The 25817-nt window shown below is 34.3% G+C and overlaps 1 protein-coding gene across 1 annotated transcript in view; it reads left to right on the forward strand.

Moving 5' to 3' along the window:
- The first annotated feature begins 5866 nt into the window (after positions 1–5866).
- Positions 5867–25817, forward strand: part of LOC143223051 (protein gooseberry-like) — a 38018-nt gene continuing 18067 nt past the window's right edge. Inside the window, exons 1-4 of the mRNA XM_076450443.1 lie at positions 5867–6278; positions 11916–12088; positions 14518–14658; positions 17336–17486. Of these exons, the coding sequence (XP_076306558.1) occupies positions 6203–6278; positions 11916–12088; positions 14518–14658; positions 17336–17486 (541 nt within the window). The 5' untranslated portion in view covers positions 5867–6202. The remainder of the gene's footprint in view (positions 6279–11915; positions 12089–14517; positions 14659–17335; positions 17487–25817) is intronic.

A 25817-nucleotide genomic window follows, 5' to 3' on the forward strand; every position in this document is an offset into this window, starting at 1 on the left:
GTTGATTCTGAAAACGATTATTTGTTGTTGTTTTTTTAATTTTGCGCAAAGTTACACGAGGGCTATCTGCGCTAGCTATTCTAGTTTAACAATGTAAGATTAGAGAGAATCCAGCTAGTCATCACCACCCACCGACAATTCTTGGGCTACTCTTTTACCAACGAATAGTGGGATTGACCGTAACATTATAACTCCCACACGGCTGAAAGGGCGACTATGTTTGGTGCGACAGGAATTCGAACCCGCCATGCCGGGCCTACTGAAAACGAACTCTTCTATTTGGACTGAGAGCACTTTTCAAGAAGTTTAAAATCATGTTAATATATAATTTAAAAACAAATTCTCGATGCACCAATTTATAAATACCACCTAACACAGAAACTAGTCCATATTTCTTGCAAAACTCTAATTTGAATCTATTATTAAAAAACATAAGAAATGAACTAATTAAAAATGTTAAGTAAAATATTGCGCATTTTTTTAAAATTATCATTAATAGTTTGAATTATAACTTATTTTTCATTGGTTATCACTGTTGTTGGTACAATGTATTACATATGCATATGTTTACACACTGCATGTGTGTGTCTGTATATATACTAATTATTTTTATCATGTATATTTTGCTTGTGTAACTAGCTGATACTTAATATTACACTGACAATTATCAGATTGACTTCAGAAAGAGTAAAAGAAAACGACTGTCGTTAGTTTGCAAAGCCACAGAACGAGTTATCTATGCTTTGCCCACCACGGGTATCGAAGCCTCATTTTTAGCTTTGTGAGGCATCAGACTTACCATTGAGCCACTAAGGAGTTTTAAAAGCGTAGCAAAGTGATTGGATTTATCTTTTTAAAATATCTATACCGAAACAAAAAGGGTTAATCTATAACCTTGAGCACATTTAGGTACTAGAGTAATATACAGATTAACTGCATGTTAGTAAGCTTATAAAATAGTCGTTTAAGACTACAGTGTCGTCTCGCAGGTAGCCACTAATCACGTTTCGTTCAGCTACCGACAGCCTCGCTGAGCAGCTATTCCGCTCTGTTACAGCGGTCTCTTACACGCCCTGTGGTTGGTATCCATGCTTACCAGTGTCAAAAATATAGTGTTTCAGGAGCTAGTTAAGGTTTTTAAGACTTCGCGACGTTTTATTACCTCATTCATTGACTATATATCAATCAGCAGTTGAGCAGCGATTCCTAGTAAATCTGTCACACAGTCGAACTGGTTGCTACTGGTGGAAAAAAAAGTGTGGGAATCTCGCCAAGAATTGTTTTACGACTGTAGGGATTAGATCGCCGCAGCGTGCCGGGCTTCTAACTCTACGGTAAACTCGGCTTTTCACTACGGTATAACTTGTCATTTGAACAAGAACAATCCTTCCAGTCGCTGTTAATCGAAGTGTCCTGCCAGCATGGGTGGCCACTGCTGCCTCAGGCCGATCACGAAGGACAAGCATGTACATCGTCCATCTGCATTTCAAGTACTCTTACTTCAGAAATATCGACTGGGAATGAAACCTGATGTCAATTTTTTAACATTTAAACCTCTTATTTCCCTTTTTTTTATATAGAAGTAACTCCTTGGTAAGGAGTAAGTTTTGAAATGATTTACAAATCAAATTGGATTCTCGTCAGAACATTTCTATATAACCAAACTAAGCTGACGTCAGACTTAATTATTACCAAATTGCTTCATTGACACAAATGTCCTTCAACGCTAAAGAATAAGACAAACTAGAAGGTGTGAAAGCTGTTTTACGGACATCGCAAATACCGCAACAGAGCAATTCAGTTTGGATAATGAATATATTCTAAGTATCCCAAAATGCAGGATACAATGATGTACATGGTTATTTGTTTAGTAGTGGTATTGCAACACACCACTAACTAAACTCTAAAGGTTACTGGTTGAAGTTTCAGTTCAGGGACTTACTTTACCTTCTTAAAGTGTCTGCCAACACTTAATCAGCATCCACAAAAGCACAATTATAGGCCTACTTAGATGGCGTATTACAAACGCCGTAGTAACTGAAAACGAACGATTCTGGAAAACACATTTCATCCTGTCCTTATATATGATTAAATTACGAAACACTTAAAACACAATACACCCAAAAACACAATACTATACTGAAAGTATAACTATTTTCGAAGTAAACAATACATTTTAATTTACTCTTATTTTATCAAGGAACTGTTATACATATCACAAAAATTAAAGGTTATTGTTAATAAAATAACAGTGTATTTTGTTTTACATAGCAGCTAAATATTAAACTATTTAATGAGTTTATTGCCAATATCCAATATTTTTCCACAAATATCCTAGTGGGGATATTTTAGAAAACGATTTCTGAACACGTTTACTACTTTGAATTAAAATGAAACACTATAGCACCCTGTCATAGTCAGAAGACAGCAACGTTCACTCCACTTATATTATTTATGTTGAGCTTTGATATTATTTATTTATATTACTTCGTTTTTTAACTTTTTCATTTACAAGAAACACATCTTTCTCGTCAAACATTTTCAAGGTCGTTTAATAAAATAATCCATAGACGTGTGCCCGGCATGGCCAGGTGGTTAAGGCGCTTGACTCGTAATTCGCGGGTTCGAATCCCCGTCACACCAAACATGCTCGTTCTTTCAGCTGTGAGGGCATTATAATGTGACGGTCAATTCAACTATTTGTTGGTAAAAGAGTAGTCCAACCGTTGGCGCTGGGTGGTGGTGACTAGCTGTATTCTATCTAGTCTTACATTTTTAAATTAGGGATAGCTAGCGCAGATGGCCCTTGTGTAGCTTTGCGTGAAATTCAAAACGAACAAACCACAGACTTGAGACATGAAATATATTAGCAAAGACATTTACAAATACTTTGAATTACAGTATTTAATAAGACCATTTCTTAGTATTTAAGTATTAGAACAAATAAATTTAACACCTTCATATTTCTACCATTCTACTTATAATCTTAGATTTGTTGATTTTAATACAGATAAATTACAAATATTTTCTAAAATCTCCAAACATATGTTTAGTTTAATTTATTACAACCATAATATTACATTCGATGAAGACTGTATAAAGTCAATAATTTCAGTGCACATAAAAGATCAAATGAAGTTAACTATTTCATGAAAATAATTTGTGTGCTTATAATTTTTCATCTACTTTCTCTCTTACAATAAGAATTCGTACTATCTCACTTCTATTCTAATACAGTAATGCATCTTAATACAAGCTATGAAACATTAAGCATATCTTATACCTTTCATATCATTGCTTAAACATGTAACCTAAAATTATCAGCACTGTATATGGTACAAAATAATATACTTTATAAAAATAAATAAACGCATAGTACATCTTTCGTATAATATAGCCAACTATAATAAATATTTTCTTAAACTATAGATTAAACAATAGTTTTATTAGCTTTTGCCTTTGTGTTTTATTTGTTGTTGTTGTTTTACCATTCATTCTTAATCATCTATGTATTCCCTAATCTAACATTCTTGTAAGAGTCACAGAATTTCACTGTTGATAATTTAGCAATCGTTGACTAAAGATTTAGATGTAGCACGGTGATTAATTTTCAAAGATTTACTGGACTTCGTCTTCTTGCTTGAGTTTCAACTAAACCTGTCATGACAAAGCTGGTATTTGTTTCATTGGTTGTATATGGTTGCTTCAAACGTGCGGAGATATACAGCACTAAAAACATTTATTCTATTACAGATCCACATAATTCAATTACTATAATTAATAAAAAAAATATATAGTTTAAGCAATGGTGAGAGTATCGATTCAGGGTGTAAACCTATAAGGTAGGTATTTAGAAATAAGACTGGAAGTTTTATTATAATAGAGATTACCATGTGTATGTCCAAAACTCGGATCTCGGAAACTACCACACCAATCATCACCAATCACAATTGGGTGATACTTTTATAACTAAGCAGTACTTTTATATCTGGCCAATAAATAAAACAATTGAAATGTCTACAAAAATGACATGTTTAAAATTTAACCAATAAAAAATTACAAACAAAAATGGATAAGTTTCAGATTTAAGCATAACACTTACAAGAAAGGAGTAAGTTTCAAATATAAGACAATCAAAAACAAACTTAAAAATTGTTTGTTTTTCTTCAGAGAAGAATCCATGAGTGTTGCAACAGAAAAAGCAAGAAAGACCTTTTATTGATAACTGCGTCTACAAAGAAATGCTTCAATAAAGTGTAGTCTGTGACATATTGCTGTGATGAGAGCTCATTTTTAAACTAAAATTTCAGTAAAATCTTTTTTCTCATGAATGGTGAACATCATCGACTGTCAAGTACGGGTACATAATTGTAGAACTGTCAGACAGTTCCAGAAAAGACCACAGACTCGATAGCCTTCCGCAGGAACTAACAGCTATACCTGCCTTGAGTGCAGAAAATCTTGAGTATAATATACAACCGAACTGTTTGTCAACCCTCAGTAGAACTGCTCAAAAAAGCTATTGGGGTTACGTTTAAGATCATTTAATGTGTGTTTGAAGTATCCCTTGCTCACGAGAAAGATTATGTTTGATAGTTTCGTTATTGCTTAAATTGTAAACTTTACTTAATTTGTATTCGTAATCGAAACAAACTGTAAATATTTACTTGTCTTTGTTACTCTCATGTGATCTAATAACCACGTTTTGTGTGGAAAAATCGATTATTTAGATCCAGAGCTTTATTTAAAACACAATTGTCGAGAGCAAAACAAACATTTGAAGATATAGAATATGGATTCAAATCTGTAATTCTATTTCCCGTTAATTCTTTCCTTCCAGCTTTACAATTGTTGTACAAAAGACGAAAAATAAGTGGTAATGTTTTGCCACATAGCAACTAATACAGCAAGAATCGCTTTGTTTACTTTAATATTAAAAAGTAGTTCTTTGTCAGACCATCTTGTTACATAACAGTTTATGTCACAAAAGCTTTTATTGAATATTTATTGGCGATTTTTGTATTTAAACCTTGTTCAGTTTTTGTTACGTTTTGTTTTTGGATTATGGTAAACGCACAGAGCCTATATGCAAATTAGTGTTTAAATACCACAACGGAAGATGCTTAGAAGAATTCGTAACTGTTACTAAACTATAAACAATTGGAACGTACAATCCATACAGTTTGAAGTAATATCTAGATGAGTTGTTCACTGTTACTAAACGGTAAACAACAAGGAAGTACAACTCATCCCATTTGAAGTCTCCGAAGTCAGTTACATAAGTTCTGAACTATAAAACAACTGAAACGTAAACCTCCTCATTGGCGTCCTCTTTACTCTATATTAGATAATGATAGGATTACTCATTGTTTAAGCTAATAATTGGTTCATAGCTGTAAATAGTTGAGTTTTCCTTGTTCAATATTTTGAAAAAAATATGAACAATTCGTAGCATTTTAATTTACATTTTATTGTGGAAAAACAAATATCTGTCGAACTAGGTCTGACTAAGCCAAGCATTCATTGGATATATGTTTTATTAATATCAGCAATGATGTGATGAAACTAATCAAAATTACTTGAAAACACGTATTACAAACTCTCCACCCCAGGGTAGTAATGGATGACCATTAAGACTTATTATGAGCTTTGCCTACTTTAGCTGCATGAATTCTTGTCAGTCGACGGGAAGCTAATGGACCAGCCTACCTTGGTATTCCTCGCACCTGCGGAGGTACGACCAACCAATGGGCGGGCTCGAATACGATAGCTGAGACAAATCAGGACTGTGGTTGCCCTCAGGAAAGCTAATGTTCCATTTAAACTAGGGTAAAAGAATCGGATGAAGTGATTATGTTCTGGCCAGTTGGAAAAGTCGGTGTCTTTAATGAGTTAGTCATAAACCAGGGTAATTCTTGGCCAGTTCAAAGAAAGCTGTCTTAATCCATAACCTCGTCTGGACGCTGCCTGTCCATCGCGACATATTCCTATCGTTTAGCTCCTTAATCATCACTTTCTTGTTCTGACAATAACTTGTACTGTACACAGAAATTTTTCATTAAGAATATTGAATTCCGAAACGACAACATATCTTATTGTTGGTTCAGTTGCATTGTAATTTGAATTTCGATCTACCCTAAAACAGTCAAATAAGTACTATTCGACTGTCATTTAACTCAGCTTCCAAACATAAGCCATCTTCATGGACATCTCTTCCATGGTAGCTGCCTCCAATAATTTAAACATCCATCCAATGTTTACTGGGTATCCATTCCAAGGTACGTGAATTCCCATTATCTATCAATGTTTCTTTTTTAGCATCATTTTAAGTAAGATCTGCGCAGTTCATTCTTTTGTGTATTATTTAAAATACAAAAGTTCTTTTAATAACCAGAAACTCGGGCGTTATCAAAGTTGACTGTTCTTCTTCAGAAGTATTAAGTATTTCAGAATTTTTATTAGTGCTGACTTTATGTGCTTTGATTAGTGTTGTTGAAGACGTAAGAATGAGGCAAAACACGGAAGCTAATGTTAATATTATATTCAACGTAGATTATACGAAAATCCTATAATATTATTTCACTGATTTCTCTTTTTTCTATTTCTTAAAAAGTTAAATAAATATGAAAATGATTATTGGCCATAAGGTAATAAAACACACAAAAAAGTAATATTTCACATCACTTTATTATCACACTTATGATTCCATAAGTTCCTTCCATATATAGGTATGGATCTTTATGCACAAAAGAGATTTTCTTTGTATATAGAGGTTTGATGTTGATGGTGTAAACAAGACGACAGAGTTACGTTCAAATAAAAATGTATATGTTCAACTTTTACACTTAACGAAAATCGAGTTAGCTTGAACATAATTATATTCACTTTGCATCATTCATATATATCATGTCGTTCTACAATATGACACTGCATAGCGTACTTACATCGCTAGAATCCAGGTTCCAATAACCTTGGTAGCCAGAACACAGACAGCCCACTGTGTAGCTTTGTGCTCAATTCAAAACAAGTGATTGTACTCTACATAAATGACTATATATAATTAAAGAAAAATTCTGTTTCGAAAGTATATTTTCAATGATAAAAACTTGCCATTCCACATTAGATGTCGTAAAAAAAACACTATTTATATTCATATGGTAATACTTAACCAAGAAGAGTAAAGCTGGTTGATCAATATATAATTTTTATCAATTTGATTTTTAAATTTGAACTTAATTTGCTAAACTAAACTTTGCGATAATTATTAACTTGGTAAAAATCACGGAAACATGGCATATAATTACAAATGTTAAAACGTTTACTTGTTAATTGACAAGTTCCTGTTCTTAATCTGCACGTGACAAATTAGCTTCCTGTTTCAATGCTCATCAACCAGTGACGTTTAAAATTTACTTTGCAAGAAAATCTCTTGGAGCCACACCTATAATAAACGTTTTATATTTATTTTCAATGGCTTCCTAATTAGCCCCTTGACTTCCTGGAATATCGATTTAATAAATGTGCTGCTACATAGAGATATGATTAAAATGATTAACTATTGTAATTGGCTTCGAATATTTTGATAAAACACTAATAGAAAAACAGACCTGTGAAACGTAAGATAAATAGATAGATTCAACTTATACATGTAAGAATTTTCATCAAATACCAATTAGTATAGTCGCCTTTTCAGCCGTGAAGACGTTACAATTTTTGCGGTCGATTCCTTTATTCCTCCATAAAGAAAGATCTAAGATGTTATTATCTAGTTGCACCATCTCGTCTGGAGTTCAAAATCAGAAATGGGTAGCGAAGATACCCCTGAAGTAGCCTTGCGCGAAATTCAATAAACAAAAGTCTGTTGTAATTCTTGATGACGAGAAACCCACTTGAAATAAGAATGTATCTCAGAACGGCTGGTATGGGTATTAACAATAAATAAAATATCGGTAAAAGTGTTAATACCCACACCAGCCGTTTTGAGATAAAAAAAAGTCTGTGGGTTGAGTATCAACAATAATAGTCTGTATCTTGATTTCAATGTAGCATTCACTAAACTTTGTTACTGAAGCTGTTTTGTGCAGCAAGGACACATATCACTGTATGAAATATTGATCATTTTTAACCAGACTAGAAACGAATGAAATCTCCATGGACGTTTAAACCCAACGAAAAATATGCTACACTCTACCGCCTAAATATGGCCCAAAGTGGTTAGACTTACGGTGATGTCTACATTTAGCTTCCTTTCGAGGAAAATGCTTACACCAATGTTGTGTGATGTTAAGATACTTCCATGATATCAGAAGTTCATACGAAACTCCCCGTTTTTCTTGTCATATTTGCACAGCACTCTTCGATACAAGGTACCATTAAGTGTGTGTGTGTGTTTTTCTTATAGCAAAGCCACATCAGGCTATCTGTCGTGTCTATCGAAGAGAACCGAACCCCTGATTTTAGCTTTATAAATCCAAAGACTTATCGCTGTACTAGTACTCTTTAAGTAAATCACTTACCTAAGATTCTAAGTTATTTTGAAGATTAGGTTTGTTTATCTGTTTTTTTCATTTCTCGCAAAGTTATATGAGGGCTGTCTGCGCTAGCCGCCCCTAATTTAGCAGTTTAAGACTAGAAGGCAGTTAGTCATCACCATCCACCGTCAACTCTTGAGCTACCAACAAATAGTAGATTAACTGTCACTTATAACGCCCCTACGGATAAAATGGGCGATCATGTTTGGTACAACGGGGATTCAAACTCGCGAACTGTAGGTTGCCGGGCTCGTTAAAGTTGAAAATATTTTGATGTTGATATTAATTTAAAGACGTTTTAATCAAGTTTTCATTTGAAACATTAATAAGGTAATGTATTTTGCAATATGTGTTGTTAAATCTTTAAAAGTAAACATCTCTATATTTCAATAATTTTCGCGTCATTTTTAAATCGAGCTTTCAATATTTCCCTCTACAACCTAAGTCTAAGAAAAAAATTCACACGTAATTTCTTCATGTTTTTAAGCAAGGTTTAACACTTTGTTAACATAATTAAGGCTCTGTTAAATACCCGCTTTAAAAACTGTGAAGTTTCTTTGAAAACTTTCATGTTAAATATGCAAATTTCGCCATAACTGAAAATTGTCAGATTGATAAATGTCGTCGTAGATTTAAGAATTTATTTTCTTTGATTTGTTTGAAGTTAAACACAAAACAACGTAATGGTCTATCTGTACTCTGCATCATACGGGTATCGAAACCCGCTTTCTAGCGTTGTGAGTCCTCAGATAAAAGTATCATATTTGGATTTAAATAAACTATAATAATACTCACCATCAAGTTGAAACCTAATCTTATCATTAACACAACGAAAGAGTTTTTGCATTCACCAGCAGAGAACCAATATTTACCATAAAATGACACTCAACCATTTATCAAATAAACTGAATGTCATAAACAAAATGCAGCATATTGGAGTTAACATATCATTCACGGCACATGCACACACACGAACACAAATAACATGCAAAATAATGTGTAAAGTACTTCTAAAAACGTGCAGGGTGGCCCGTAAGTCCCTACCCATCCATATATATTATTTATCCAGTGTATCTGTGTGCTGTCCCTCATTCTTGCTGCATAATATTATGCAACGCCATGTCACAATACGCCCTTCAGGTGTAAATGGGCTTACATCGGCCATATTTCTCTGAAAAAAAACGAAACAAATTTATAATACATGCGAAATTGAATATAACATGATAACATATGGATGAGTAGAGACTTACGGGTCACCCTGCAGAATAAATACTTATATGTTTCGTTTATTACAAGATTTCAATTGAACACATAATGCTGTTAAAAATTTTTGAGTTATTAATCTTTGTAAACATTAAAATAACTACATAATTATACATTGAAGGTTTGGACTTATGCTTAATCTGACTCCCATTTAAGCAAAATGTTTATCTTTTTTAATTTCGTCTATATTTAGCAAAACAATGGCTGTCTTTGAATTTAATCACATTACATCCAATTACACGTGCGACTGTCAAATATATTATGAAATAACTAATATATCACGGCTTTTCCAGTTATGATTATACTTGGTTTAATGAAATTCATTTTCGTGCATACTGACCCCACGTTATAGTTTAAAAACACTTATAATGTTGAAAGTGTTCGGTAACGAAATAAAAAATATTTACATTACTGATTATTGGGAAATAATTTCTTCAATTCGTCACTTTTCGTTACGTTATGTATATAGATCGCATGATACCGCTTCTTGGAATCATTTACAGTCCTAGTTTTGTTACAACACTTTTGAATGAGTGTACCTATATGATAACTCATTGAAAGAAAAAATCGTATATAAAGCAAATTATAACTGCACTGATTTTTATTATATTGACTAATCGAGCACTAACTGCCTGAGAGGTATTAAGAAAATAGATATGACATCCATCTAAAAGTAATAATTTAAATATGAGATTCATTTAAACACAATTGCTGAGTAAATATATATATATATATTAATCAAAATTATATTATTTATATTGATGTTACTTTTACTTACTCCAGTAGAGTTAATCAGATAAATAAAATCATTTAAAAACTGAGGATTCAGATCCACCAAGTTCCCTAATAATTGATAAAACTAAAGTAACGATAAGAAAGAACAAACTTTATTGTTTTTTTTACACATATATTTCTTATGGATACACTCACAAATATCTTTTCTCTGCACAGTTAGAAACCTACTTAACTCTGGTTAGTGCATTCACGTTTTTCAGTTGAATCAGGTTAAAAATTGAAATATTTTATGTTAAATAAATTTTTATTATCGTTTCGAATTTAGTATCGTACTCGGGTTAAATGCGTTTCACATGAACAATGTTTATTACACATGTCACCCTTGAAGCTGATTTATCCATTGTATGCCAGTTGTATTGGCAAGACAACGCGATAGTGCCAAACACTGCAATTCCTACTCCAAACCGTCTGTCGAGGATGGTTAGGTCGATCTTAGATCGCACACCTTGGCAACTGTTTCTTCCTGCAGACCCTTCACTATAAAAGGATCAACATATCAAGGGGCTGAATTTATTAGTTGTTAAACTGGGAATTTAACGAGCCTACAGTCGAATAAAAATCCCCTTGATTTCAGTTGTATGTATGTATTTTTGTTTTTGCTAAATTTCTCATGAAAACAACCATTGATTTCTAGTTGTGATTGGTCTCTTATGAACCTTCATCAGCAACCAGATTTGTTCATGATCTTATCAACCCAATTATAATCAGCTTCATCACAAATGTTTTATGGGTTGGATTTTTCAATTTCATAATCATAACCTTCACATTCCACATGAAGACATTGCCTTCGATTGACTGTAGTGTAATTTCGAAGACTGAAGTGTGTGAGTTTTTCCGTTTCAACTGGGAGTAACAAAATTCCCTTCTTCCAGCTGTTGTGTTCTTTGGCTTTGTGTCATTTAACAATCTTAACATGTAAATGTCTGTGACATATTCCTTCAGTCATAAGTCTATTCTTCTTTCATTGCAATGCTAAATGCTCCGGAACTCGTCACAAACCAAATGTATAAATACGTCTTCATTATATTAGCAAATTCAAATTGTTCCTATAAGCCTAAGGAGTAATATACTCTGTATAATGTGTTGAATCCTGTTATACAACTTCACACTTATGTTCCAGTCGTGAAAAATTATGTTTTATCTGTGTTCACTTATTTACATTGTGTGTTTGGGTCAATACCTAAAATTACATTTTCGCTCGCGAAATGTATAAATTTGTTTCAGTGTTTAATTCGATGTTTTTCAATACTTACTTTTTTCAGCTGCTAAGCTTGTTAAACCCCCTTAAGTTTTTCCTCACTAACTTAAAAAAAAAATTGAATTTAGGTCAAGGTCGGGTAAATCAGTTAGGTGGTGTCTTTATCAACGGTCGGCCTTTGCCCAGTCACATTCGTCTAAAGATTATAGAGATGGCTGCTGCCGGAATCAGACCTTGTACGATAAGTCGACAACTAAGAGTGTCGCATGGTTGTGTATCCAAGATTCTCAACAGATATCAGGTAAATCTCTCTGTTTGTTATGTTTAGTATTTGGGAAAAAAATTAAGATTTTCAGTTCTCACAGAAAAGTTCATACAGACTTTGACTTTAGTGGAAACTGTATTGTGTATTTTAATATAACTACGTATCAGTAATGCTTTATTTTAGTATTTAGAAATAAATGGGATAAAGTAAAATTGAATAAAAATCCAATCAAACTAGATAAAGATATAAAGCTCTCAGAAGCTATACCCTGCTTTTTCTTAAAGATTTATCTTAAGAAAGCGCATAAACTATCGAATTTCTTAAATTGCCATTTATCTACCACAGTTTAATAATAAGTTTTTACATTTTCATTATGATTTTATCGTGTTTGTTAGCCACCATCCTAATTTACATGTGCGATGTTGGTTTTTTTTGGTTTTTTTTTTTTTTTTTTTTGTAGCGCACAAATCACTCAAATTGTCTTTTACAATTTAAATGGGGATCTATACAAACGTTTAAAGATGCCAATGAAGATGTAAGAAAAGCTATCTGTGATTGTTGTAAAGCGGTCTATGAAATTTGGTGTTTCTGAAAATGATATTGATATGTAATATAAAACAAGAGATTTTTGTTAACTATTTATAGGTAGCACAACTATCAGTTATCATTCTGTATATTTTGGGAAGTTTGAAATCCTTCTAGGCAGTCATCTTAGATGAAAGTTAATACATTTCCAACGTGAATTCTTTTGTACAATGGCATAAGAAGTTATGGTGAAATTGCTTTTTCCTTAATTTTTACATAAGGCGTTTCGAGTTCCATTTTAACACCTTAGAAAATACTAAGACCGAAACATTGTATGTAAAGGAAAATCCTATAAAAACCGCTTTACCAACATATCGAATACACCAGCTTCAACTACCTGGATGGAAGATAAAAAACGTCATCTGTTTTCATCTTATGTCTGAAAAGAAATAACGTTTTAATAAGTTTAAGGAAAGTCCTCAATCAAGTTAGCATTCTGAGCAAAGAGACATCCAGTTTCCAACAACACTCCCACATATGAGGACAGCCTGTAGTATTTGTATTCTATAAATGTCTATGTAGATAAACAGAATACTATTTAAGCGATTAATACCCAGAACTGGTTATAGTTGTTCAGAAATAATATGCTACAACACTTTCAAGTTTGTGCCGTGCTTTACTGAAAACTTAATTGGAAAAAATTAGTGGAAGAACATCATGACTTAAAGCTACATATTCTTATATGAGCGTATAGTTTAACTGAATTTACGAAAAACAGTTTTAAGTAAGCCGGAAAGGAGATCAATTGATTCGCATCCTTAGCATTGTATTAATAATAATAGTTATAGTGAGATACTAGTTAAACACTGATGGCGATCTTAGACTACGAAGTATTGTATCATTGGCATCATATTTTACTGCTGTGTATTCACGTTCTTTGAATTCATGCAGGAAAAGTATTTTACGCATAAAAATCTGTTTTTAACTACATATACTACAATATACAAAAAATATGTATGTTGTAATACGGTGTAATAGCATCAAATAACAAAATTAAGAAAGCCAGCATGCAATAGATATATCTATATGCAGTTACTGTCGTAAAACGTTAAAGCCTTTTACAGTCTCCCCCCCCCCACCTTACAAGTCTTACTATGTAAGTCTTTGGATTTACATTGTTATAATCAGGGGTTCGATTTCCTTCGGTAGACACAGCCCAATGTGGCTTTGATATACGAAAATCATACACACTACTTCCGGCGAAGGTTCACCCGAGTATCTTGTGAGTGTGTATCAATCAACAAACGTGTTCAAAGTTGTATAACAAGTTTGTTTTGAATTTCGCACAAAGCTACTCGAGGGCTATCTGTGCTAGCCGTCCCTAATTTAGTAGTGTAAGACTAGAGGGAAGGCAGCTAGTCATCACCACCACCGCCAACTCTTGGGCTACTCTTTTACCAACGAATAGTGGGATTGACCGTAACATTATACACCCCCACGGCTGGGAGGGCGAGCATGTTTAGCGCGACGCGGGCGCGAACCCGCGACCCTCGGATTACGAGTCGCACGCCTTACGCGCTTGGCCATGCCCGGCCCGTTGTGTAACAAACAACAAACAAATAAAACACGCTGGCTAAATTCAGAAGATCAGCCGTGACGTGATGGAACACAGTTAAAACGTGGTTATTTGTATGTATTATTCTTTTAAAGGGTACTTTGGTTTATGTTGATATTTAGAGTTTTATAACATGTCACTAGGAGTTTACATAAGTTCTGCAGAATATTAAATGATCTATGTCTGTCGGTAATGTAATTTTAGACTAGTATATAAATATAATAAACTTTTTAATGAATAATAGTTGGGTTATATTTCACCTAAATACCGTAAAGAAAAATTTATTAACAAAGAACAATATTTTGTTGTTTTTATTTTGCCTTAGGAAACTGGTAGTATTCGACCAGGGATTATTGGCGGAAGTAAAACTCGAGTGGCCAATCCCGATGTAGAGCAGAAAATAAAAGAATACAAAAAAGAAAATATAGGTATTTTCAGCTGGGAGATCCGCGACCGCTTGATAAAGGTATATAAATTTATATATATTTGAAATTACGTGGGTTCTCTTAACGTTACAGTCAACATGTTGAGTTTTCCTGAATTACATAAAGCTGTTGTAACCATTCAGTATTCTCAGGTAAAGCAGACTAAATAATAAATTATTGAAAAACCATAAAACGGTAGATTCGATGGGATCTGTATGCGAAAGGTATAAAATTCTGAAAGCCGAAAATAAAATTATAGACAAATTATTTCAAATAAGTTAATTCTGCAGTACACACACATACAAACGTGCACAAGGCAACTGTGTAGAGGTAAGTGAAACACTATGGTGAACAAGTTCTCACATTTTACTTGCATGCTGTCTATGTTTACAGCTGGGTAGATTGTTTGATTGTTTTTTTGAATTTCGCGTAAAGCTACACGGCGGCTATCTGCGCTAGCCGTCCCTAATTTAGCAGAGTAAGACTAGAGGGAAGACAGTGATTACCACCAACCGCCAATTCTTGGGCTGCTCTTTTACTAAGGAATAGTGGGATTAATTGTCACATTATAACGCCTCACAGGGCTGAAATGGCGAGCATGTTCGATGTGACCCTCGGCTGGGTAGAACTTGTGACAATGTTTGAGTGAGAGTTATCCATTCTTACGATCGAATCCTATAGTTTTATGGTTACGTGTCCCAATCATCCATGCCATTGGAAAATTCTGATCAACGGCAAAGAAAACCAAGTATTCTTACACACACAAAATACTAGATAATGTACTTAAATCAGTAAATAAGACAAATGGAAAAAAAACGAACAGGATCAAACCATCCAACTAAGCAATATTAACGTACACTAATGTACGTCATATTACTTTCATCAACAGCTTGCAACCAGCTATATAAACTGATGTTAAAAGTAATAACTATTCTGAATAAAAATATATTCGTCTAGTCTGTTATAAAATAATTAACGATATTTACGTATTACAACTGTTTAACTGACCAATCTTAAACGAATATGATTCTCAATTAGTTACAAAGGCTTATTCGCCCAAATTAATAACTTAATTTTATGAGAGGGCCTTTCTCTCGTCTGTAACTCATTATGCTACGTGTATAACAAATATTTTTTTCCCTGGCAAGCTCACAATATTAAAATAATTTAGAATATTCCTTTGATTGTTGAAAGGTAAATATGCTATTATTTCGCGTTTTATACGTAGAAAAGTTTAAAGAAATAAATTAAATCAGTCGTGCATTTATGTGCCTACAGCAACTTTAAGATATGTCTCATTAATTTTCTCTTTAAATTTACGACTTTATTATAACATGTTTTCAAAAATGTTTGCTTGTGGTTCCTAATGAGAATTATAAGACGTTAAATGTTTTTTTTTTTTATAATGTGATCTTATTGGAAACCATTCTAAAGTTGTTTGGTGGCCTTTCTAATGATTCTAATGATTACGACAGTAAAAGTTTATTTTTCTCTCTAATTTGACTTCAAAACATTATCGGGTCGAAGAATATCATGTTCTGGGCTTAACAATATAATTGTCAAACACACTAGTTATTTCAAGGGTTGGACGTGGCCTTTGTAACTGACGTGTCAGGCTGTTTTGCGAAAGTTCGAGACGTTGAACACACATTTTATACTTTTAAACGCAGCATTCCATAAAAATCAAACTCGATTCTGTTATCCATCTTAAAAAAAAGGGGGCAAAATACTTTGACTGCGAGTGCTACTGCTGTCCTTCCTTTCTCTGGTTAGTGGTTCAAAATTAGTAAATACAACACCTGAGCCTCAAGAAATTTCTCACGTGGCCACTTGGCTCACGTAAGTTTACGGTGCCATTTACATATAAAGTTTCAATCCTGTTATTTCACACACACACATAATTTACATTTTTCTATAACGTATAACCAACACAAATCGTTCTGAATATGTTTTATATATGTATTTTACAATTATTATAAACAGGATGAGTCTCGTTCAGTATACCTTCAAGCTAGCTTATGTTTAATATTTCAACTATAATATAGATTTTACAGTTATTCCGTGGATCATTTTACAATTCTGGATTTACAGTAAGTACATACAACTTCTATTATTAAACAAAGAATTCTTAGTCTTCGAAAGTCGATATTATATTTGTGTGTTACAAGTTCTAACTTGGATAGTGTACTAATTTTTTGGTTTTGTTCCATAGAATCATGTGGTGTGGGTGTGTGGAGACTGTGAATTAACACAATAAATGTTATGGTGTTCTATATAGCCGTGTGTTTAAGAGAGTTCTATCTGATTTGCTAAATGTTTCTTCGTTCACAAGACAATATGTGTGTGTGCGTGGTAAGTTTTACTTCGTGGTCACTATATGTTCTAAGCTTCCAGTGGGCTGAAGTTTGACAGCTCTTTAACTGATCTAATCGTCCACAAAACTATTTTAGTCGTTAGTTTTATTCTAGTAGTCATACAAACCACATGCATGAACTACCCCACAAGACGAGGTATGTGTGTGTGTGTTTTCGACGTAATAATTAGTTATCGCACTAATTATGTGTTTTAAACTACTCACAAAGCATCGCATGTACCTGTTCACATTTAGCTGTCATACTAATTATGTCTTCTCATTACCTACAGATGCATTTATGTGTGCTTGGTGGACTGTTCTTACACTAATCATTACATCATTTATACGTTTCTGATTACCCACAGGATGGAGTGTGCGACAAAAATTCTGCACCAAACGTAAGTTATATTAACCGAGTTCTCCGAGGTGATACACATCCAGATGATTTGGAAGACTATTACAGCAACTGTGAAGGATACAAGAAGGCAGACCACAGTATTGACGGAATTCTGGGTGGTGAGTTTGTGTCTTGTTGTTGTTTTTTCGCTCATATTAACCCAGGTTTTATTTCACACTTCTACATGTGTGATGTAAATTACAAATTACACATACACCCATGCTTCGTCGACTATGGCAAAATTCGCTCATTTTCACAAACTCTAACCTTCATTTTGACATTTGCTTTATGAAGGTGTGATGCTGAATTACCATTTGATGATTTATCGATTTAGATCTCCAAATAAGTGATTATTATATGAACAATATCTCATATGTTTAAGAGCAGCTTCTCAAACCCTATCTTTTTTATTATACATAGCTATTGTTGCAAATAAGAAATTGTCTTAATAATCACAAATACAAAAAAAAAATGTTCTTCTTAGGTGTCGCTTGTTTAGTTTAGTTGTTAGGTGCAAAGTTACACAATATGCTATCTGTGCTCTGCCCGCCATTAGTATCAAAATACCAACTTTACCGTTGTAAGCCTGCAGGCTTACCGCTGAACCAATGGAGAGGGGGCCTTGCTGGCTGTAACAATCGATGTTTGAATTGTTAATAATTGGTAAAGATTTGTTTATTTTTAAACGCACAGCTGCACAATGGGCTATCTGCTCTGTTCCTACAGTAGATTGATATAGGGTATTTTAGTAAAACTTGAAATAATCTCAGGCAAATGTTCGGATATTCTGTTACTTAAAGTTTTAATTCTATCAAATTACCTAACTTTATATCTTACTTTCAAAAGAGGTTATATTACTATCAGTTTGTTCTTGGAATTAATTCAGTCTTTCCTCGCTCAAATTATTTTGTATTAGTTTCGGTTTTATGCAGAATTGTTTTTGTATTAGTTTCGGTTTTATGCAGAATTATTTTTTGTATTAGTTTCGGTTTTATGCAGAATTATTTTTTGCATTAGTTTCGGTTTTATGCAGAATTATTTTTTTGTATTAGTTTCGGTTTTATGCAGAATTATTTTTTGTTATATCTTTATCCATTCACAAATTACGTCATTGCATCATTTTCTCACTTACACCATTACATTATTTAAAGACTTACCGCCATATTTAAATATCCAAAAGCCTATATTGTATAATCTTATAGCATCTTTTCATACGTATCCCATTCAAAGTACTTTTGTACTATTGCTAGCAGTTGTGTAGCCGAAGTGGTAGAAAAACACGGTATAATTCAGTACTTTCATTCAGCAAACAACATATTATTTATTGCAAGTTTAAATTTAAGTTGACTTCGACACTTCACAAACACACGGTAAAAATCAGTTATCAGTAAAATAACTGGAAACTCCTGCATCTTCTTAAAGATGGCTATTAGAAACCCGGACACTTAAAAGATACAGAGGTGGTCCTGTTTAAAATAAAGGAACCAAAAAAGTGGAACTTTCTGAACCCATCTGCTGCTAAATCTCTCTTGATAAAAAAGTAACCAAACAATACTTACAAGTGTAGGAATAAGGAAAGAATGATATATTTCTCAAGATATTGTTTTGGTTCCGTGTCTTCGGTGCGAAATACGTAACTTACACTGTATGAAGTAACATTAAATTACAGGTCTTATCCTTGGATTGTTCTAATGCTTATTCAATAAAAGTAAAATGTTCGTCTCTTTAATTTTTGAGTTAGGTGGTGTCCAGTGTTATTTCACAAACACATAAGAAACGTTTTTTACTTTGAACAAACGCAATGAATAAAGCATTTTGAATTGTTGTAAATTAGTATACTATAAATAAATGTATTATACATGCCAGTCCTTTGATTATAAACCTGAAGTTTTCCTTTTGATTTATGAAAGAAAATATTTGTACAATATTATGTATACATTACACTTCTGCCTCTATTCTTCTGTTAAATCAATATATATATATATACACACTCTCTTCCATCTTATATATATCTGTGTATATCAAAATCGAACAACAAAATGAAATAAAGCTTTGAATTTTTCAGTGCTTTAAATTTCAGAAGTTAATAAGGTAGTATATATATTATAAATGTTGCAGACTTGGTAGTAGATACGGTAATTACGTTGTATAACAATATTATATACTAGATGGTAATATAACTACAATATGTATGGCCTCCACTACACTATAGGTACTACAACTACAGTAATTACATTATAACACTATAAGGTAAAATGTATATTAATAATGATCATACATCAGAAAGTTAAGTAATTTGCGTATGTACTTTTGATTAAGTGGTACACACAAAACATATTACTAAATAATCAAACCTTATTTTATATTATTAAAAAACTGTTAAACTATCTAAACTTCATAATCGATAGTATATTTATAGTTCCCCAGTGGCACAGAGAATGTATGCAGACTCACACCACTACAAAGTGGTTTGGATATCCCTGGTGTGCAGAGCACAGATAGCCCATTGTGTAGCTTTGTGCTTAATTCCTAACAATCAGTTAACTTATTTCTATAAGTGAACACTCGTTTTGATCTGATATAGTCTTATTTAAGGTTGTTAAACGGTTTAGAGGCAAAGGTTACAATATTTAACAGAAGCGAATTTTCCATAGCAGCAGGTCCCTCGCTGGGACAACGGTAAGCCTACGGATTTATAACGCTAAAATCAGGAGTTCGATTCCCCTCGGTGGGCACAGCGGATAGCCCGATGTGGCTGTGCTATTAGAAAACACGCCATAGCAGCAGAAAATTGGCACAACAAAGTGTTTACAACAGCAACTGATTTTAAACCCGCTTTCCCACGTAATCCGGAGTAACGCCCTCATACAATGTCATACAATGAAGCAGAAATATCTTCTAGTATAATTAGTAAAATAGAAAGCAATGATATAAAGCTTACGAAGGCTTACAAGTCAAAGGTTTGCTTCACAAGGTTTCGTCTACATCTCCAAATCAAAGGCTGTTCCAATAGAAAGAATAAAGGCAATGAAACTGAAATTTGATCACATAACTTTCAGTCATTTGACATAGATACAGAGAACTTTTATAGTTTGGTCATTTATAGCGGATGTTCACTTAAAGTGGAGATTCTGTGGAAATTTTGTCAAGATTTATTTTTGAGATTGATCTCGCCAACCTTCGCGAGTAACATATTGCAAAGGAAATTGCGATGTTGGTCAGTATTGAATAATCATTGCTATTGCTGAATTCGATTGATCGTGAATGGAGTAGTTCGAAATGCAGCACAGGACCTGGATTGGTTTGATTTGTTTTGAATTTCACGCAAAACTAGATGAGGACTATCTGCGCTAGCCGTCCCTTATTCAGCAGTGTAAGACTAGAGGGAAGGCAGCAAGTCATCGCCAACCACCGCCAACTCTTGGGCTACTCTTTTACCAACGAATAATGGGATTGACCATAACATTATAACGTCCCCGCGGCTGAAAGGGCGAGCGTGTTTTGTGTGACGGGGATTCGAACCCGCGACGCTCGGATTACGAGTCGAGTGCCTTTACCACCTGGCCATGCCGGGCCTAGGACATGGAGTATCGTTCTTATAAACTAGAGTTAACTCAGCACAGAACCTGGAGTACTATTTTTATAAACTACAGTTAACACAACTCTGCTGAGCTCTGAATTTCACTTCTCGAAATTGACCAGAAATTATAAAAAGGAATAAAATCAATTTTTATGCTTAAGGATGTTCAATCATGTGAAAAATATTGAACTTCACTTTAAATACACCTCCCGGATTAAAATCCAATATATATACACACACATACACATACTTGCGAAGATATATTTGATCTCAGTAAGGTTTACGGTCAGTCTGTAGTGCTTAATTAATACTTAACAATAATAATTGTTATAATACAGATAATTTTAAAAGATATAGTTTTCTCCAAAAATTCTGAAACCTTATCTCCAAATAAAACATAACAAACGTGCATGAACATGCTGTAGAGTGATGCATAGTTATTAACGACCCTTACGAGTGAAACGAAAATGTTTAGATGTAGATACTCAACTAGTGAATTGGCATGACTTCAGTATGAATAAATTTGTGTATTCTGATCGCAAGCCTCTGTCTCATGAGAAGAAGATTTAGATTTTTGCCTTCGTGTGGGAATGAACATGGTGTGACGTTCACGCACATTGAGGCTATAGATGTTATGTTTCCCGCCAGATGTCACATCGTTTCTTTTCACTGATTAGTCTCAGCAATATCAGTACTCAAGAACACACACAAAAAAAACTTGATAAAATTACGTTTGTACATCTGCTTTTTGCCATGGAGATTTTGCAGAGGAGATCAATATGAATTACCCTACCTGTTAAGCTATCACAACTAACAATGGTTCATTGATTTCAATACCTACATTGGTGTTAGCGATCGACTATAACGAATTATATGGGCAGGAGAAGTTGGCGGCCAAGTTGAAAAGATCGTTACGCTGATTTTGGAAGCTTCCTCCTGTCGTCACTAGAGGACGGCAACAGCAAAAAGAATCTGTATAGATGGAAACATTTGCACTCTACTCAACTATAGGCATTGTGCGTTATTCGTCAAACTCGTTTACTGCCAAAACGGGGATTCTGAAATACCAATGTGTGAATTATTGTTTCCGCACCTTCATCTAGCGTGTTTTACACTAGAAGATTATTATTTACTCGATGTACAAATGTTAAAATTCCTGTATGCTCTAAACCTGTTTGGCTTTCCAGGGACTGTTTGTTTGTTTGTTTTTGAATTTTGTGCAAAGCTACTCGAGGGCTATCTTCGCTAGCCGTCCCTAATTTAGCAGTGTAAAACTAGAGGGAAAGCAGCTAGTCATCACCATCCACCGCCAACTCTTGGGCTACACTTTTACTAACGAATAGTGGGATTGACCGTCACATTATAACGCTATCACGGCTGAAGGGGCAAGCATGTTTGATGTGACGGGGATTCGAACCCTCGAGCGCCGGATTACGAGTCGAGTGCCTTAACCACCTGGCCTATGGCCCGGCATGGCCAAGCGTGTTAAGGCATGCGACTCGTAATCTAAGGGTCGCGGGTTCGCATGTACCATGTAGGAGTTTATCTATTACTGTTTCTGTGTTTGAGTATTTGAGCATAGAATCAGAGGAAGTAGTTCTAGGAATTTTATATGTTGTTGTGAGTAGAGATATTCATTAAGCAGAGTTTGTTGTTTTTTCATTTCGCGCAAAGCGACCCGATGGCGACCCGCGCTAGCCGTTCCTAAGCCAGCAGTGTAAGACCAGACGAAAGATAGTTAGTCATCATTACCTACCGCCAACTCTTAGGCTACTCTTTTACTAAAGAATAGTGGGATTGATCGAAGATTATAACGCACCCACCGCTGAAAAGACGAGCATGTTTGGTATGACGGGGATTCGAATCCGTAACCTTTGGATTAAGAGTCGAATGCTCTAACTCCCTGGCCATGCCAGGCCCTTAGTATTAAGCAAAGAGCTATGTAGTTTCCACAGTAGAAAAAATGTGGCACTTAGTAAAAAAATATCTTTCTTTTTTTATTTTACTTTTAAATGTCTACCTGACTCTAATTACATTTAGCGCTTCCCTTGCATTACACTTAAAAAAATCACTGTTATTTGTATTATTTGTAAAATACAAATTGTAGCTCTCTTAGAATTGTTATGTGTAGCTTTAATGAAAAATCTTCTACCGAAGGCTCTGGAAAAAAAATCGAAAGTTTTTCCTCTTACCAATGGTCATTTTGTCACAGGTTGGGATACACTTTTGTACACGGACCATTTGTAACTGAAAGGCTGTGGTATGCGGTCAATTTTTTGTTCCTTTGTTACCAGACCTACTCCCATATTTCGTGTAACACATTTCACCAATAAAAGAACGGTATTTACGACAGTTCAAAGAATGATACTTTATCGGTTGTTGGGTCTCAGCTTTTAGTTCCTTCAGTTCTGTTACAGCCATACAATTGATCATTGAACACCATATTTCATTTTTTTATTTGCTTCGTTATTCGTTTTGAAAACTCTTAAAACGATATGTGGGAATATATTTAAGAGCGTTGAGGACGGTGTCTTTGATGTAGAATTTCTTAATTTGTGAGGATAAATTTTATAAGTAAACATTTCTCTTATTAAATTTTTATTAAAAATTATTATTTATTATTTTATTAAATATTTTACCAATATCTGAATGATATTTCACTAAAGTTATCGAAAGGTCAGAAACGAAATTGATTTTTTTTTTAAAATATTGAAAGACAAGTCATAATTTAAAAATATAGCTCACTTTCAAATTATATTGTAAATCTATTTGTCAGTAAGGATCAATTAATTTTTACTGAGTTCCAAAAACGGTTATTAGTACCGTGCTCTTACAAAGAAAATCAGATGTTAGCGACAATATAAATACAACTAGATCCGTCTTTACCTTTGAAACAGTTTTTTTTAATGTCAAATGTGGTATTTTAAAATCAAAAGTAATGCAGCTGGTTGTTATTTTCCTCAATTACATATCTAAAACTATCTAATTAATTAATGTTTGTTTTTGAATTTCACACAAAGCTACTCGAGGGCTATCTGTGCTAGCCGTCCCTAATTTAGCAGTGTAAGACTAGAGGGAAGGCAGCTAGTCATCACCACCCACCGCCAACTCTTGGACTACTCTTTTATTAACGAATAGTGGGATTGACCGTCACATTATAACGCCCCCACGGCTGAAAGGGCGAGCATGTTTGATGTGACAGGGATGCGAATCCGCGACCCTCGGATTACGAGTCGCACGCCTTAACGCGCTTGGCCATGCCGGGCCACCTATTTAATTAAAATGAACAACTAAATGTATATAACAAAAAAAAATCATGTTCAAGGAAACTAAGCCAGAAAAGAGTGACGTAAGATATAAATAAATCAGCGGTGTAACTACCAAAAAACGCCCCTCAATAAAAAGTAATTAGGCCCCTATATGTATTCCCCTCGTCACAAATTCCTCTTCAGTTTCTCTCTTTGGCTAGCTTCCCCAAAGTTGCGGAGACTGCACGAGCATACTTAGACCCTAATATAAACACACCCACAAATAACAGAGTAGCGAACCAGAGCAACACATCATTTAAGCTAGTGTGTTCTCAAGAGGACTTCCACAGGTCTCTCCTACTTACTTTCTGACTTCATTTCGCACAGATACTTTCCAAAAAAAAAAAAAATGTTGGGAGAGGGAGCAACGTAAACGTCAATCAAACTTGTGAGAAAAATCGCCTCGTAAAATACAGTCATCAAAATAATGGTGTTCGTGAGCACGCTCCCTCGACAATGTTTCTCAATTTGAATGCAAGATGGGTTTATTACCCTACATTCAGAGACAAAATCAAATGTAAGTCAGGAAAAGAAACAGAAAAGAAATTAATTCGAAAAAAAAATTAATAGTTTGAGCAAAAATTGTTTTGTTTTTTAATTTTGCGCAAAGCTACTTAACGGCTATCAGCGCTAGCCGTCCCTAATTTAACAGTGTAAGACTAGAGGGAAGGCAGCTAGTCATCACCACCTACCGCCAACTCTTGGACTATTAACGAATAGTGGGATTGACCGTCAAATTATAACGCCCCACATCTGAAAGGGCGAACATGTTTGGCGCGACGGGGATTCGAACACGCGACCCTCGAAAAAAATACTATCAATATTGCACTTAATCCTTTAAAGTCTTGTTTATTTTATTAAATTTCGCGCAAAGTTACACTACGGCTATCTGCGCTGACATCCCAGATCTTGAAGTGATAAAGGGAAAGCAGTTAATCAACACCATTCATCGTTACAAATCCCAAATAGTGAAATTTTTAGTGTCACTCTAGGCTCGGCATGGCCAGGTGGGTTAAAGCGTTCGACTCGTAATCTCAGGGTTTTGGGTTCGAATCCCCGTCGCACCAAACATGCTTGCCCTTTCAGCCGTCGTAGCGTTATAACGTTACAGTCAATCCCACTATTTGTTGGTAAAAGAGTAGCTCAAGAGTTGGCGGTGATGATTAGCTGCCTTCCCTCTAGTCTTACACACTGCTAAATTAGGGATGGCAAGTGCAGATAGCCCTCGAGTAGCTTTGTGCGAAATTCAAAATAAACCAAACCTTTTTTCCCCGATAGCTAGACTGTTACAATAGCAAAAATTTATTACTCACCTACAAAATAAATAGACTTAAATTTACTTAACAACATCTTTTCCCACAATCAAAACACCATTTTAATAGGAGATTTAAAGAGTAAGCACATCAACTTTGGATGCAACTCCACAAATGCAAATGGAAGACTTTTCCTCCAATTCATAGGTGAATGTGACATAGCCTTCCTGAATGACGAAACGCTTACGCATACTACGTATGCCATTAATATCAGTGGCATACTAGACTTATGTCATAAACTCGTACAAT

This window comes from Tachypleus tridentatus, chromosome 8 (assembly GCF_004210375.1).
Source record: "Tachypleus tridentatus isolate NWPU-2018 chromosome 8, ASM421037v1, whole genome shotgun sequence".
NCBI lineage: Eukaryota > Metazoa > Arthropoda > Merostomata > Xiphosura > Limulidae > Tachypleus > Tachypleus tridentatus.